Source organism: Nerophis lumbriciformis, linkage group LG07 (genome assembly GCF_033978685.3).
Source record: "Nerophis lumbriciformis linkage group LG07, RoL_Nlum_v2.1, whole genome shotgun sequence".
In the NCBI taxonomy this organism is placed as follows: domain Eukaryota; kingdom Metazoa; phylum Chordata; class Actinopteri; order Syngnathiformes; family Syngnathidae; genus Nerophis; species Nerophis lumbriciformis.
Window position 1 is genome coordinate 11036956 of NC_084554.2, and position 15394 is coordinate 11052349.

The 15394-nt window shown below is 40.8% G+C and overlaps 1 protein-coding gene across 11 annotated transcripts in view; it reads right to left on the minus strand.

Moving 5' to 3' along the window:
• LOC133609842 (sickle tail protein) overlaps positions 1 to 15394 on the minus strand; it is a 264761-nt gene that overhangs the window by 51969 nt on the left and 197398 nt on the right. For all 11 annotated transcript variants that reach the window (XM_061965843.1, XM_061965837.1, XM_061965840.1 and 8 more), the window contains 2 exons: positions 15272 to 15353; positions 1085 to 1812 (listed from right to left, as the gene is read on the minus strand). In XM_061965843.1, the coding sequence (XP_061821827.1) occupies positions 1085 to 1812; positions 15272 to 15353 (810 nt within the window). The remainder of the gene's footprint in view (positions 1 to 1084; positions 1813 to 15271; positions 15354 to 15394) is intronic.

Consider the following 15394-nt stretch of genomic DNA (forward strand, 5'->3'; position numbering starts at 1 on the left):
AGAAAGTAAAACAATATAAAAACAGTTACATAGAAACTAGTATATAATGAAAATGAGTCAAATTAACTGTTAAAGGTTAGTACTATTAGTGGACCAGCAGCACGCACAATCATGTGTGCTTACGGACTGTATCCCTTGCAGACTGTATTGATATATATTGATATATAATGTAGGAACCAGAATATTAATAACAGAAAGAAACAACCCTTTTGTGTGAATGGGAGGGAGTTTTTTGGGTTGGTGCACTAATTGTAAGTGTATATTATGTTTTTTATGTTGATTTAGTAAAAACAAAATAAAAAAAACAAACGATAAAAAAAACGATACCGATAATTTTCGATATTACATTTTAAAGCATATATCGGCCGATAATATCGGCAGGCCGATATTATCGGACATCTCTATACATATTGCATCATTATGCCTCATTTGTAGCTATATTTGAGGTAATTTAATTTCATTTAAGTCCTCTTAATTCAGTTTATATCTCATGACACACTATATGTAATATGGCTTTTAATTTTTTGCGGCTCCAGACAGATTTGTTTTTGTATTTTTGGTCCAATATGGCTCCTTCAACATTTCGGGTTGCCGACCCCTGGTCTAGCCTGATGTATTTCACAGATCGGACTTATTTTAACTTGCTTCATGCTTTCTTTGCTTCTCCTTGCTAAGCCCGTAGAAGCTGCAGTCTCACCATGTTTAGTGTTCTCCTCATCCGCCATGTTTATGTGCTCTCGGTCAAAGTGGACCAAGTCCACCCAGGTACAAAAACTACTAATGTAGTTTTCTTCCTGGAACAGTCGTAAAAATATGCAGTGGCTTTACTGGGCTTCTCATATTGATGCTGGCACATTCCTCAATAATAATCAGCCGCCGGCCCCAGAATCCAAAGAGACTGTGAACACAACCACGGCATAAGCAGAACCACTAGCACACAGTCGGCCGTTCTCCCACATCTGGATGCTCAAGAAAGGGAGGAGACATGTTGGTTAGGGTGAAAACCGGGATGCAGAGTTAGTTCATGCTCTAATGCGGTCATTTCATTCCAAGTTCTATCGTTCAAACACTTTCAATTTCTTACCGTGCTTGATTGTCACTTGCAGGCGGGATGGACCCTTGAGGATCGGAGGATCCCGTGTTGTTTCTGGGCTTGGCGCCCGTGACGTCATCCTTCTTGAAGGACTGGCGGACAGGAGAGCTCCTCTCTATGGGGACACTGCCGTGGATGTCGATGATCCGTACATCACCTATGCGGTGAGGGGATGGAGGAGGGGTCTTGGACCCCAGAGTGGGCAGCTGGCTGTTTCGAGACTTCTGCCTGTACAGGGAGGGGTGGTCAATGGAGTCTGTGGGGCTGGGGCCGCTGTAAGAACCTGTGGAGCGGATAGAGGCGCGGTGGAATCCAGGCATGCCGTGGTCTGGACAATCATGCCCAGGGCTTGGGTGTGGCCCGTGTGCAGCCGCCATGCTCATCCTTCCCTCCTGGAGAAGGAAGGGATCCGCGTACAAGCCCTCATTTCCTCTGCTGAGGCTGTGAGTTTTCCCACTCATGTCCCCATCCGGCTTGACGTCCCGCCTCTCTAGGATGGCACTGGGACACGGGGAGATAGAGCGGGCCGGAGGGTTGGCGGTGGACAGGCGCTCCCTGGGCGTGGTGCCGTTGCCGGGCAGAGAGGCCTGTCGCGGGCTGAACGGGATTCGAGAAGGCTGCATGGAGTGCGGTGACGGGGGTAGTCCCGCCTGCAAAGGATGATGGGCCGGAGGGCCCATGGGGGGCTGTCTCGGAGGATTCGCCATCTCAATGTGCATCTGGAAAATAAATATTGAGACCTCAAATGTCGTGTTACATTTAGAGATGTCCGATAATGGCTTTTTTGCCGATATCCGATATTGTCCAACTCTTAATTACCGATTCCGATATCAACCGATACCGATATATACAGTCGTGGAATGAACACATTATTGTGCCTAATTTTGTTGTGATGCCCCGCTGGATGCATTAAACAATGTAACAAGGTTTTCCAAAATAAATATACATATTTATGAATGAATTAGTCATCTTTGTTGCTAGTAACCACATGCCTAAAATAACTAAAGCTGCATTTAGAAGTCGATGGAAAAATTAGATCCATTAAATATGCGTACGCTTTATTATCAGACTAATCGTTAAAATAATCCTTGACTAATTGACTATCAAAATAATGGTTAGTTGCAGCCCTATATACTGGTATTCATTTTGATTTCATTTTGTATGCTTTTAGTGTGGCTTTAAAGACTTTAAATTAGAGATGTCCGATAATGGCTTTTTTGCCGATATCCGATATTCTGATATTGTCCAACTCTTAATTACCAATTCCTATATCAACCGATACCGATATATACAGTCGTGGAATTAACACATTATTATGCCTAATTTTGTTGTGAGTAACCAGAATGTAAACAAAAATAATAATATACTTTAAAAATGAACTGCACTTTTTTGGGGGGAATTTTGCCTATCCTTCACAATCATTATGAGTAGAGATGTCAGATAATGGCTTTTTTGCCGATATCCGATATTGTCCAACTCTTGATTACCGATTCCGATATCAACCGATACCGATATATACAGTCGTGGAATTAACACATTATTATGCCTAATTTTGTTGTGATGCCCCGCTGAATGCATTAAACAATGTAACAAGGTTTTCCAAAATAAATCAACTCAAGTTATGGAAAAAAATGCCAACATGGCACTGCCATATTTATTATTGAAGTCACAAAGTGCTTTTTTTTTTTTAACATGCCTCAAAACAGCAGCTTGGAATTTGGGACATGCTCTCCCTGAGAGAGCATGAGGAGGTTGAGGTGGGCGGGGTTATAGCATCCCGGAAGAGTTAGTGCTACAAGGGGTTCTGGGTATTTGTTCTGTTGTGTTTATGTTGTGTCACGGTGCGGATGTTCTCCCGAAATGTGTTTGTCATTCTTGTTTGGTGTGGGTTCACAGTGTGGCGCTTATTTGTAACAGTGTTAAAGTTGTTTATACGGCCACCCTCAGTGTGACCTGTATGGCTGTTGACCAAGTATGACTTGCATTCACTTGTGCGTGTGAAAAGCCGTAGGTATTGTGTGATTGGGCCGGCCCTTTAAGGTTTATTGGCGCTCTGTACTTCTTCCTATGTCCGTGTACCACTCCGTACAGCGGCGTTTTAACTTTTTGAAACCGATACGAATAATTTCCGATATTACATTTTAAAGCATTTATCGGCCGATAATATCGGCAGCCCGATATTATCGGACATCTCTAGTTACATTGTCTGTAAATGTACACAAGTTGGCAGTTTGACACTGTAAGTCAGAGCTGGGCAAATATTTTGACTTGGGGGCCACATTAAGAGAAATAAATGTGTCTGGGGGGGCCAATGTGTATGTGTGTATAAAATATATGTACACATTTAGCTGTAAAATTCTGCTGTACAGTATGTGATTTGGGTCTCTTTTTTTCCAGTGATACCAAAAGTCACAATGTCCGATAGAATTCTAAAAACGTTATGACAGACCACCTAAAAAAAAAACGGAATGGAATTTTACAGTTTAATAATAATATGACTCCTTCAATGCACCTTTTGTATGAAAATACAAACCCTGTTTCCATATGAGTTGGGAAATTGTGTTAGATGTAAATATAAACGGAATACAATGATTTGCAAATCCTTTTCAACCCATATTCAATTGAAGGCACTACAAAGACAAGATATTTGATGTTCAAACTCATAAACTTTATTTTTTTTTGCAAATAATAATTAACTTAGAATTTCATGGCTGCAACACATGACAAATTAGTTGGGAAAGGGCATGTTCACCACTGTGTTACATGGCCTTTCCTTTTAACAACACTCGGTAAACGTTTGGGAACTGAGGAGACACATTTTTGAAGCTTCTCAGGTGGAATTCTTTCCCATTCTTGCTTGATGTACAGCTTAAGTTGTTCAACAGTCCGGGGGTCTCCGTTGTGCTATTTTAGGCTTCATAATGCGCCACACATTTTCAATGGCAGACAGGTCTGGACTACAGGCAGGCCAGTCTAGTACCCGCACTCTTTTACTATGAAGCCACGTTGATGTAACACGTGGCTTGGCATTGTCTTGCTGAAATAAGCAGGGGCGTCCATGGCAACGTTGCTTGGATGGCAACATATGTTGCTCCAAAAGCTGTATGTACCTTTCAGCATTAATGGTGCCTTCACAGATGTGTAAGTTACCCATGTCTTGGGCACTAATACACCCCCATACCATCACACATGCTGGCTTTTCAACTTTGCGCCTATAACAATCCGGATGGTTATTTTCCTCTTCGGTCCGGAGGACACGACGTCCACAGTTTCCAAAAACAATTTGAAATGTGGACTCGTCAGACCACAGAACACTTTTCCACTTTGTATCAGTCCATCTTAGATGAGCTTAGGCCCAGCGAAGCCGACGGCGTTTCTGGGTGTTGTTGATAAACGGTTTTCGCCTTGCATAGGAGAGTTTTAACTTGCACTTAAAGATGTAGCGACCAACTGTAGTTACTGACAGTGGGTTTCTGAAGTGTTCCTGAGCCCATGTGGTGATATCCTTTACACACTGATGTCGCTTGTCGATGCAGTACAGCCTGAGGGATCGAAAGGCCATGAGCTTAGCTGCTTACATGCAGTGATTTCTCCAGATTCTCTGAACCCTTTGATGATATCACGGACCGTAGATGGTGAAATCCCTAAATTCCTTGCTTGACAAAGGTTTTTCTTAAACTGTTCAACAATTTGCTCACACATTTGTTGACAAAGTGGTGACCCTCGCCCCATCCTTGTTTGTGAATGACTGAGCATTTCATGGAAGGTGCTTTTATACCCAATCCTGGCACCCACCTGTTCCCAATTTGCCTGTCCACCTGTGGGATGTTCCAAATAAGTGTTTGATGAGCATTCCTCAACTTTATCAGTATTTATTGCCACCTTTCCCAACTTCTTTGTCACGTGTTGCTGGCATCAAATTCTAAAGTTAATGATTATTTGCAACAACAAAAAAATGTTTATCAGTTTGAACATCAAATATGTTGTCTTTGTAGCATATTCAACTGAATATGGGTTGAAAATTATTTGCAAATCATTGTATTCCGTTTATATTTACATCTAACACAATTTCCCAACTCATATGGAAACGGGGTTTGTACCTTACCACGTTTTCACTTTTGTGAGAGTATTTTCTTTCACTTCAGTAAACAACAGATGAGCCGTCGTGATAAAAAGGAAGGCGTGTACAGAATGTGTTGCTGCTCGTAGGTGCCTATCCAGTTATGTATCATTTCAGTATAGCTGGAAAAGCGCCCTTGAAACAAAAACATCCACCAAACTCATTTTGAAATTCACACTGTTGCTTTTTCATCAAAAAGGCTGCTGTCAGCACATATTCCAGACGCGCTGGCAGGGCTCCAAATGGCAGCCTCTCCCCCATAGACACACCTCAGTCTAGCAATGAGCCACTACACGGAGACCTCGTAGAGAGGTTAATGTGCAACATGACATTTCAGCCGTCGAATAATGGGGGTCCGCTGCAGTAAACTGGGATAACTAGTAAACCAAACTCTAAACCCACGGTCACGCTGGCAGTGAAAACACGTTTCCAGCACGCTAATCCAACGATGAACCAAAGACAAAACAAAAGATACAACATTTAAAAGTGTGGAGTGCCAACCAAAATAGTTACATAACCACGACGAGTGTCAGATTGCAGAATCTGTTTCAACCTTTCCTCATGTTCCCTTGACAAACAAACAGGCTATTGTTCACTCTGACTCACAAGGGATGCAAAAGCACCATGCTAAGATTCTTTTTTTCCCCTTCTTCTTCCATTCTGAGTGTCTTCAATTTCAGCTACGGAAGGGAAGAGCAAAACACGGAAGGTGTGGCGCCGTTGTGTTTAGGTGTGTTTGTGCTCAAAGAGTTCCAAGTCTCGCTTGCAGGAAGTGCAGACTGTACAACACAATAGAAGAACAACATGACTGCGAGATTTGCTCACACAAGAAAGCAATGAAGGAAATACTTTTTGCACTAGGATTGCGCGGTATGGACGATAGAAAATATATCAATTTGGCCGACCGTAGAGTTTTAATACAAAACCCAAAACCAGTGAAGTTGGCACGTTGTGTAAATCGTAAATTAAAACAGAATACAATTCAATAGACTGCAATCATTATCACAATTTCAGAAGGGTTAAAACCATTAAAAATCAGTTCCCAGTGGCTTATTTTATTTTTCGAAGTTTTTTTCGAAATTTTACCCATCACGCAATATCCCTAAAAAAAGCTTCAAAGTGCCTGATTTTAACCATCGTTATATACACCCGTCCATTTTCCTGTGACGTCACATAGTGATGCCAACACAAACAAACATGGCGCATAGAACAGCAAGCTATAGCGACATTAGCTCGGATTCAGACTCGAATTTCAGCGGCTTAAGCGATTCAACAGATTACGCATGTATTGAAACGGATGGCTGTAATGTGGAGGCAGGTAGCGAAAACGAAATTGAAGAAGAAACTGAAGCTATTGAGCCGTATCGGTTTGAACCGTATGCAAGCGAAACCGACGAAAACGACACGACAGCCAGCGACACGGGAGGAAGCGAGGACAAATTCGGCGATCGCCTTCTAACCAACGATTGGTATGTGTTTGTTTGGCATTAAAGGAAACTAACAACTATGAACTAGGTTTACAGCATATGAAATACATTTGGCAACAACATGCACTTTGAGAGTGCAGACAGCCCAATTTTCATCAATTAATATATTCTGTAGACATACCCTCATGTCAGCAGGCCAGGGAAGCTAGGGTCGATATTCTTCTCTTGATCATTTTCGGTGGCATAAGGGACGGTGTGAGCCAAGACATCCAGGGGGTTTAGCTCGCTCGTCTGCGGGAACAAACTGCCGCCATTTCTTGCCGTGCTACCCAGGACCTTTGTCCCTGAATTGCTCACACACTCCGGCAGATTCAATGGGGGTCTGGCGGCAGATTTCTTTGACTTTATCGTTGGAAATGCATCTGCTTTGAGTGTCGCAGGATATCCACACATTCTTGCCATCTCTGTCGTAGCATAGCTTTCGTCGGTAAAGTGTGTGGAACAAACATCCAATTTCTTGCCACTTTCGCATCTTTGGGCCACTGGTGCAACTTGAATCCGTCCCTGTTCGTGTTGTTACACCCTCCGACAACACACCGACGAGGCATGATGTCTCCAAGGTACGGAAAACAGTCGAAAAAACGGAAAATAACAGAGCTGATTTGACTCGGTGTTTGAGAAAATGGCGGATTGCTTCCCGATGTGACGTCATCACTCCGAGAGCGAATAATAGAAAGGCGTTTAATTCGCCAAAATTCACCCATTTAGAGTTCGGAAATCGGTTAAAAAAATATATGGTCTTTTTTCTGCAACATCAAGGTATATATTGACGCTTACATAGGTCTGGTGATAATGTTCCCCTTTAACTTAGAATTTAATGGCAGCAACACATTGCAAAAAAGTTGTCACAGGGGCATTTTTACCACTGTGTTACATGGCCTTTCCTTTTAACAACACTCCGTAAACATTTGGGAACTGAGGGGACCAATTTTTTAAGCTTCTCAGGTGGAATTCTTTCCAATTCTTGCTTGATGTACAGCTTAAGTTGTTCAACAGTCCGGGGTCTCCGTTGCGGTATTTTAGGCTTCATATTGCGTCACACATAGGCGATATATCGAATATACTCGATATATCACGGGTTTGTCTCTGTGCGATATAGAAAATGACTATATTGGTGATATTCGAGTATACGTTCTCACGCAGTTGCTTTTAGCTGTGGGCATTACACTACAGGCTTTTATCACTATTTCTTGTCTCTGCTTCTCACAGAGACATAAAACAAGCGCACCTTCTTACATACGTCACATACGTATACATACACATACCCTAAAGGTGACTGTGTAAACAGAGCGATGTCCCCATTAAGTAAGCATTGCCAGAACAAACACACACACACACACACGTTTTGTTTGTGCACGTGCATCTAAAATGTAACTGCAGAGGAGCGATTGCATTTGAGAAGGCTACATCATGCATGTGCATGTTTTTGCCCCCAGTCTATTTTTGTGGTGTTTTGAGTGTTTCAACAACACACACACACACACACACACACGCTCACACACTCACACTCAACCTTTGTATCTGTGTCAAGTGTAGCTGGGTTAAACAGTGACAGAGTTAATCATGACGGCAGTCTCCTTCATGTCACAATGTTTGCTCATGTTCACGTGTCACTTTTTAAATTATTCCTCCGTACGGTCGTCATGTAAAACATTTTGTTTTGAAGGGGGGATTGCAAACTTCCTGTAGATTTTTGCTGGGGGATGTCAATCTATGAAATATAGGTCTAAGTGAGACCTACATAGAGGTTTTTGTTTCATGTCTCTCCGACCTTCCTAGTGGGAGTTACAGGCAGTTTTGTCATTTTATTCTTCCTAGGAGCAGTTTTGTCTGTGTTTTATTCCTAGGGGGCGCTAGAGCGCAATTTTGAGATTTGGGGTTAGGTTTCAGTCGTGGAATTAACACATTATTATGCCTAATTTTGTTGTGATGCCCCGCTGGATGCATTAAACAATGTAACAAGGTTTTCCAAAATAAATAAACTCAAGTTACGGAAAAAAATGCCAACATGGCACTGCCATATTTATTATTGACGTCACAAAGTGCATTCTTTTTTTTAACATGCCTCAAAACAGCAGCTTGGAATTTGGGACATGCTCTACCTGAGAGAGCATGAGGAGGTTGAGGTGGGCGGGGTTGAGGTGGTTGGGGGGGGTGGTATATTGTAGCGTCCCGGAAGAGTTAGTGCTGCAAGGGATTCTGGGTATTTGTTCTGTGTTACGGTGCGGATGTTCTCCCGAAATGTGTTTGTCATTCTTGTTTGGTGTGGGTTCACAGTGTGGCGCATATTTGTAACAGTGTTAAAGTTGTTTATACGGCCACCCTCAGTGTGGCCTGTATGGCTGTTGACCAAGTATGACTTGCATTCACTTGTGTGTGTGAAAAGCCATAAATATTATGTGACTGGCAGTGCCTTTAAGGTTTATTGGCGCTCTGCACTTCTCCCCACGTCCGTGTACACAGCTGCGTTTTTTAAAAAGTCATAAATTTTACTTTTTGAAACCGACATAGATCATTTTGAAACCGATACCAATAATTTCCGATATTACATTTTAAAGCTTTTATCGGCCGATAATATCGGCAGTCCGACATTATCGGACATCTCTAATACTGACTGATATTGGAGCCTTGAGTATTGGCCGATACCAACTGGACATGATATCAGCACGACTCAGACATACTTTTTTGTGTGTGCGCGTAAAATTAGAACAGGGTTGATAAAGTGAAATTACTCAAACAGAGAACAATGGTAGGTATGAAAAACACTTTTATTGTTATTATTTATTTATTATTTTTATGATTAACCATCTGGAATGGACTTATGCTGTCTTTAAGTTGAGGTGGAGTGGTGATTGTTTTTCACCGACATCTAATGATCACAATTTTTTTTTAATTTAAGCTCATGGCGCAATAAGTTGAATAGTGCGGACATGTTTTTTTGTACTGTACACTTCTGCCTTGAAGACTTTGTAACTGTATGTAATATGCTACTACAATTTTTGGATGTATATATTGGACTGCAATATTGTTTATTTAAGCACACTTATTATGCTACTTTAACATGTGTGCTATTGTGTGCTTAGCTGCTGTGTAGCTGCAAGCTTGAAATTGAACGGAATTGAATTGGAAAAAAGTTGTGTAGCTGCTAGCTCCTAATAGCCTAGAGCAGGGGTCGCCAACCCGCGGCTCTTTAGCGCCGCCCTAGTGGCTTTCTGGAGCTTTTTCAAAAATGTATGAAAAATGTAAAAAGTTGAGGGGAAAATATTTTTTGTGTTGTTTTAATATGGTTTCTGTAGGAGGACAAACATGACACAAACCTCCCTAATTGTTATAAAGCACACTGTTTATATTAAACATGCTTCACTGATTCCAGTATTTGGCAAGCGCTGTTTTGTCCTAGTAATTTTGGCGGTCCTTGAACTCACCGTAGTTTGTTTACATGTATAACGTTCTCCGACTTTCTAGGACGTGTTTTATGCCACTTCTTTTTCTGTCTCATTTTGTCCACCAAACTTTTAACGTTGTGTGTGAATACACAAAGGTGAGTTTTGTTGATGTTATTGACTTGTGTGGAGTGCTAATCAGACATATTTGGTCACTGCATGACTGCAAGCTAATCGATGCTAACATGCTATTTAGGCTAGCTATATGTACATATTGCATCATTATACCTCATTTGTAGGTATATTTGAGCTCATTTAGTTTCCTTTAAGTCATCTTAATTCAATTTATATCTCATGACACACTATCTGTATGTAATATGGCTTTTATTTTTTTGCGGCTCCAGACAGATTTGTTTTTGTATTTTTGGTCCAATATGGCTCTTTCAACATTTTGGGTTGCCGACCCCTGGCCTAGAGCCTACCGACGATGTTAACCTTTTGAAAATGACTAAAGACCAACCTTGTGTGCTTATTGGCTGATATTAATCCGATAAGATATTCGCAAGCACCGTAGGTACTTTCTTGTCTTTGAGTTTTTCCTTGCACGGATGTGGATTTTAATCAAGGGATCTCGCTGTGATTTTTTGAAGCCCTTTGAGACTATTATTATGTTGTTTTTTATTATATTTTTTATTTATTTTTATTTTAGTATGGAATGTTAGAAAAGGCTTGATCAATGGTAGATATGGACATTTATTTATTTATCTATTAGCTACTAACTGTTTGGAATGGACGTTTGCTGTCTTTAATCAAACTGAAGTGGAGTGGTAACTGTTTTTGGCAACAACTGGTGGTCACAATAATTCATTAAGTTAAGCTTGGGATGAATGATGCGGACACATTTGTTACTGGATGCTTTCTATAACACTTCTGCCTTGGAGGCTGTATCTGTAAGTAATATGCAACTCTAGCTGTGTGTACATGGACACATTTAAGCAGATTAGAAGCCTAACCGGAATAAAAATGCTTCATGTAAACACGCCATTTGGAATATTCTGACCCGATCCAAATTTCATTCCGATTGACACAGGTGGTTTGTGCCGATGGCGATTGTCCTGCTGTTGTCTCCCCCCATTCAACATGTACAGAAGTAACGCTATATACTGTTGTGTTTGTTGCTTTAAAACGAGACTAGCAAAAACAAAAGTATGGTCTTGAGTGTCATGTGTCGATGTAACAATAAAAGAAGGCATCCAGCTGTTTTATTCACTACCTGACAGCTGCTTCAAGTGCTAACTGATAGCCTCAAACAGAAACAAAGAATGTCGTAACATGACAACATAAATGGCACAGAGCAGCTCCATTTCAAAAAGAGCGGTAAAACAAAAGTAGTGAAAAGAAGGAAATAATGATAAATAAGTACCGTGATAACATCGGACAAGCAGATAAGCACAAAGCCATGTTTGTTTACAGTGAAAGTCTACTGCTTCTTCAGCACTTGCAATGAGCAAACTTGTTCAAAAGATGGCGCCACAGCACAAGCAAGAACACATATTTCCGTTTATGGTGTGTACTGCGCATGTCAAGGTAAAGTATTTCGATTAAAGGTAAGATGCATGAAAATGCACGTCATAATCAGATTATTTTTTTCAGGGTCAATGTACACCAGGGGTGTCAAACTCATTTTAGCTCAGGGGCCACATGGAGGAAAATCTGTGCACACGCGGGCCAGACTATTAAAATCATGACATTAAAACTAAAAAAATAACGACAACTTCAGATTGTTTTCTTTGTCTTACTTTGGCCAAAAATAGAACAAACCCATTCTGAAAATATAAATATAAAAATATAGAAAAAAATACCGGCAGCGGTAAAGTTTAGATCCATGAAGGAAAGAAGAAAGTGAATGAATGTTTATAACTGAATAAATTGACATATGTATAAAAAAATATGTTTTCTTACTCAGTGGCCTAGTGGTTAGAGTGTCCGCCCTGAGATCGGTAGGTTGTGAGTTCAAACCCCGGCCGAGTCATACCAAAGACTATAAAAATGGGACCCATTACCTCCCTGCTTGGCACTCAGCATCAAGGGTTGGAAATGGGGGTTAAATCACCAAAAATGATTCCCTGGCGCGGCATCGCTGCTGCCCACTGCTCCCCACTGCTCCCCTCACCTCCGAAGGGGGTGAACAAGGGGATGGGTCAAATGCAGAGGACAAATTTCACCACACCTAGTGTGTGTGTGACAATCATTGGTACTTTAACTACTTTAACTTAACTTATGACAACCTTTTTCCAAAACACAATATAGAATGTGGGATATAACAGGATAATGCATACATTTATCATTTGTTTTCAAAACGGTTACAAAAAAGTGGGACCCCATTTTTATGATTTGATGGGGTCCCTGAGACCCCATTTTGAAAATTCCTAGCGCCAACACTGATGGAGTATTGTTGCGTGCAAAACAGCAGCAGGCGGCTGTGGCCTGTGGGCCGGTTCTAATACTAATCAAATATCATCCCGGGGATCCATAGATAATTCATTCTCGACTTTGACACATAGGATGTACACAGGAACATTCTAATCCGAATGATAATCTGATTAAATACATTTTGTCCATGTATACGTGGCTAGTGATTATATTATATTTGTTTATATTGAAAAATGCTGTTTTAGACTGCAATATTGCTCAACTAAGGACACTTACCGTATTTTTCGGAGTATAAGTCGCACCGGAGTATAAGTCGCACCTGCCAAAAATGCATAATAAAAAAGGGAAAAAACATATATAAGTCGCACTGGAGCCCGGCCAAACTATGAAAAAAACTGCGACTTATAATCCGAAAAATAGGGTAGTTATTGTGTATGTCTAGCTTGTGTGGTATTTTAAAGTTAAAGTACCAATTGTCACACACACACTAGGTGTGGCGAAATTATTTTCTGCATTTGACCCATCACCCTTGATCACCCCCCTGGGAGGTGAGGGGAGCAGTGAGCAGCAGCGGTGGCCGCGCTTGGGAATCATTTTTGGTGATTTAACCCCCAATTCCAACCCTTGATGCTGAGTGCCAAGCGGGGAGGTAATGGGTCCCGTTTGTATAGTCTTTGGTATGACTCACAACCTACCGATCTCAGGGCGGACACTCTACTGTGCTTAGCTTTGTGTAGCTGCTAGCTATTACATACCTGCCAAAATCAGAAAAACCTAGTAGCCAGGGTCCAGGGGCCGCAGGCCCCGGTAGGTCCAGGACAAAGTCCTGGTGGGGGGTTCATTCGCCCCCCGACGCAAAATGATTATTAGCATTCAGACAGGTTAAAATGTTGCTAAAACCATCACTTTTCTATCAGTCACAGTGACTTTTCAAAACAAAAATATTACAGCAAAAATCATATGGGTTGATTGGCATGTTTATTCTGTAAGCTAACTTCAATAGTTTGAAATTATTTTGACAGTTAATGCCAGTTATCCTGTCAACCTTTCACAAGACTTCAATTTGTTAATTGAAAGTATAAACAGTATAAACACTTTTTACAGTAAACAAATGGTAAAACAGTACTAAACAATTCCATTAAAAAAAAAATTGGTGTCATTATTAACTTTCTGTCCAAGCTTGTATAATCTACTGCCTTGTTCAATTGTAAAAAATATTCTGTGCCTAAAATTCACATTTCTATCACAATTATCATACTGTAAACATGGTAAGCTAACTTCATTAAAATTAATAGTCCTGTCAATAGCATGGAATTACAATTCAAATGTAGTTTTTTTGTAAGCCTTTCAAAAGAATTCAAAATATGAAAAATTAATGAAAATTAATTTAAGCCATCAGACACTTGAAAAGTGGCACATCACATCTCTAATGTAATCATTTTAACTTTTCAACAGAAATAGCACTGCAAAAATATTAAGGACATACTTCTGTATTTTGGTAGTTATGCTGTCAACATTTAACAAGATTTCTTCAACTTGGACTTGAAAGCATAAATAGTATAAACACTTTTAACAGTACTAAACAATTCCAATAGATAACATTGGTGTCATTACCTTTTTGTGGCTAAAATCCAAATTTATTCTAGTCAATGCTCAATTATTGCCTCCGTAAATAAAACTTCGGCATTTATCACATCCAAAGAATCTGTTTGGGCGACGAAAAACGTTGAAAGTTTTCCACTTGTATCGCTAGCAACGGCATTAGACTTGTGTTTTTTTGTCCCAACGTGGTCTTTTACATCGCTAATTCCTCCGTGTCCGATCGAAAAATCTTGTCTGCACAAGGTGCAATTCGCGTAGTTTTCACCCTTTTTGGAACGGATAATTATTCCCGGATAGGCTTTTGAATATTCTTCACGGAATGACTGCAGTTTTCTTTTCGGTTTAAGACTCGTTTGCGATTTTTCTCCGGCTGATTCCATGATCGTTCGCTCGTTTGGAAACAATGGCAACTGGTGCCTCGTGCTTGGCAGCGGTGCTATAAATAGCCTCGCGCATGGCATTCGGAATGGCTCGATACGAAGTTACGGGAAGCAGTGTCGATTGTCATTGTTGTTACGCGATTTCGTGAATAAAACTTAAACTTTTTTTTTTTTTTTAAATTAATGAAAAACCGTATTTTTTATCACTGCAACCGTAACCCGGAATAGGTTGATGAAAACCGTACTAATTACGGGAAAACCGGAGTAGTTGGCCGGTATGCTATTATAGCCTACCATGTTTACCTTTTGTAAATAACTTGACAAAAATACAAGAAAATACCAAGTTTGTGTGCATATTCGAGGACATTTCAATGTTAACTGTCAGGAACGCTTTTTGTAGCTTATATTGCCAATTTTATAAGAAAGACGATTTAATTCGATACTTGTTTTTAAGCTGATATCGGATCGCGCCAGCCCTACATTCATGGCACTTTATTTACAAACAAAAGTAGATAAGAACTTTGGAGAAAATGGGGGATGGAGTTGAAATGTCCTACAAGTAAGCTGCAATGGAGGAGGAGGACAATGTGAGACCCCCCCCCATAGATTAATAAGAAGAGGTAGTGGTGGGGGAGCACATTCCTTTCCTCAAGAGCAAACAGGATGTGAGTACGAGAAGAATTAAACGAGGGGCTTGTGTCGCTATAGGAAGTGCAGCTGTTTGCTCTTAATGAGACGTACCTCCTCTCTACTGTGTTCATGGCAGTACTCACCCTGGAATCGCCATTGGTCGGTCTGAACGCCTGTGCCGGGTCCTTGTGGTATACCTTTAGACAGGAGTGGTCTGTGATGTTCCTGTAGGGGCAAGAGGTGGTCTGAGGTAAGAACGCAGCCCA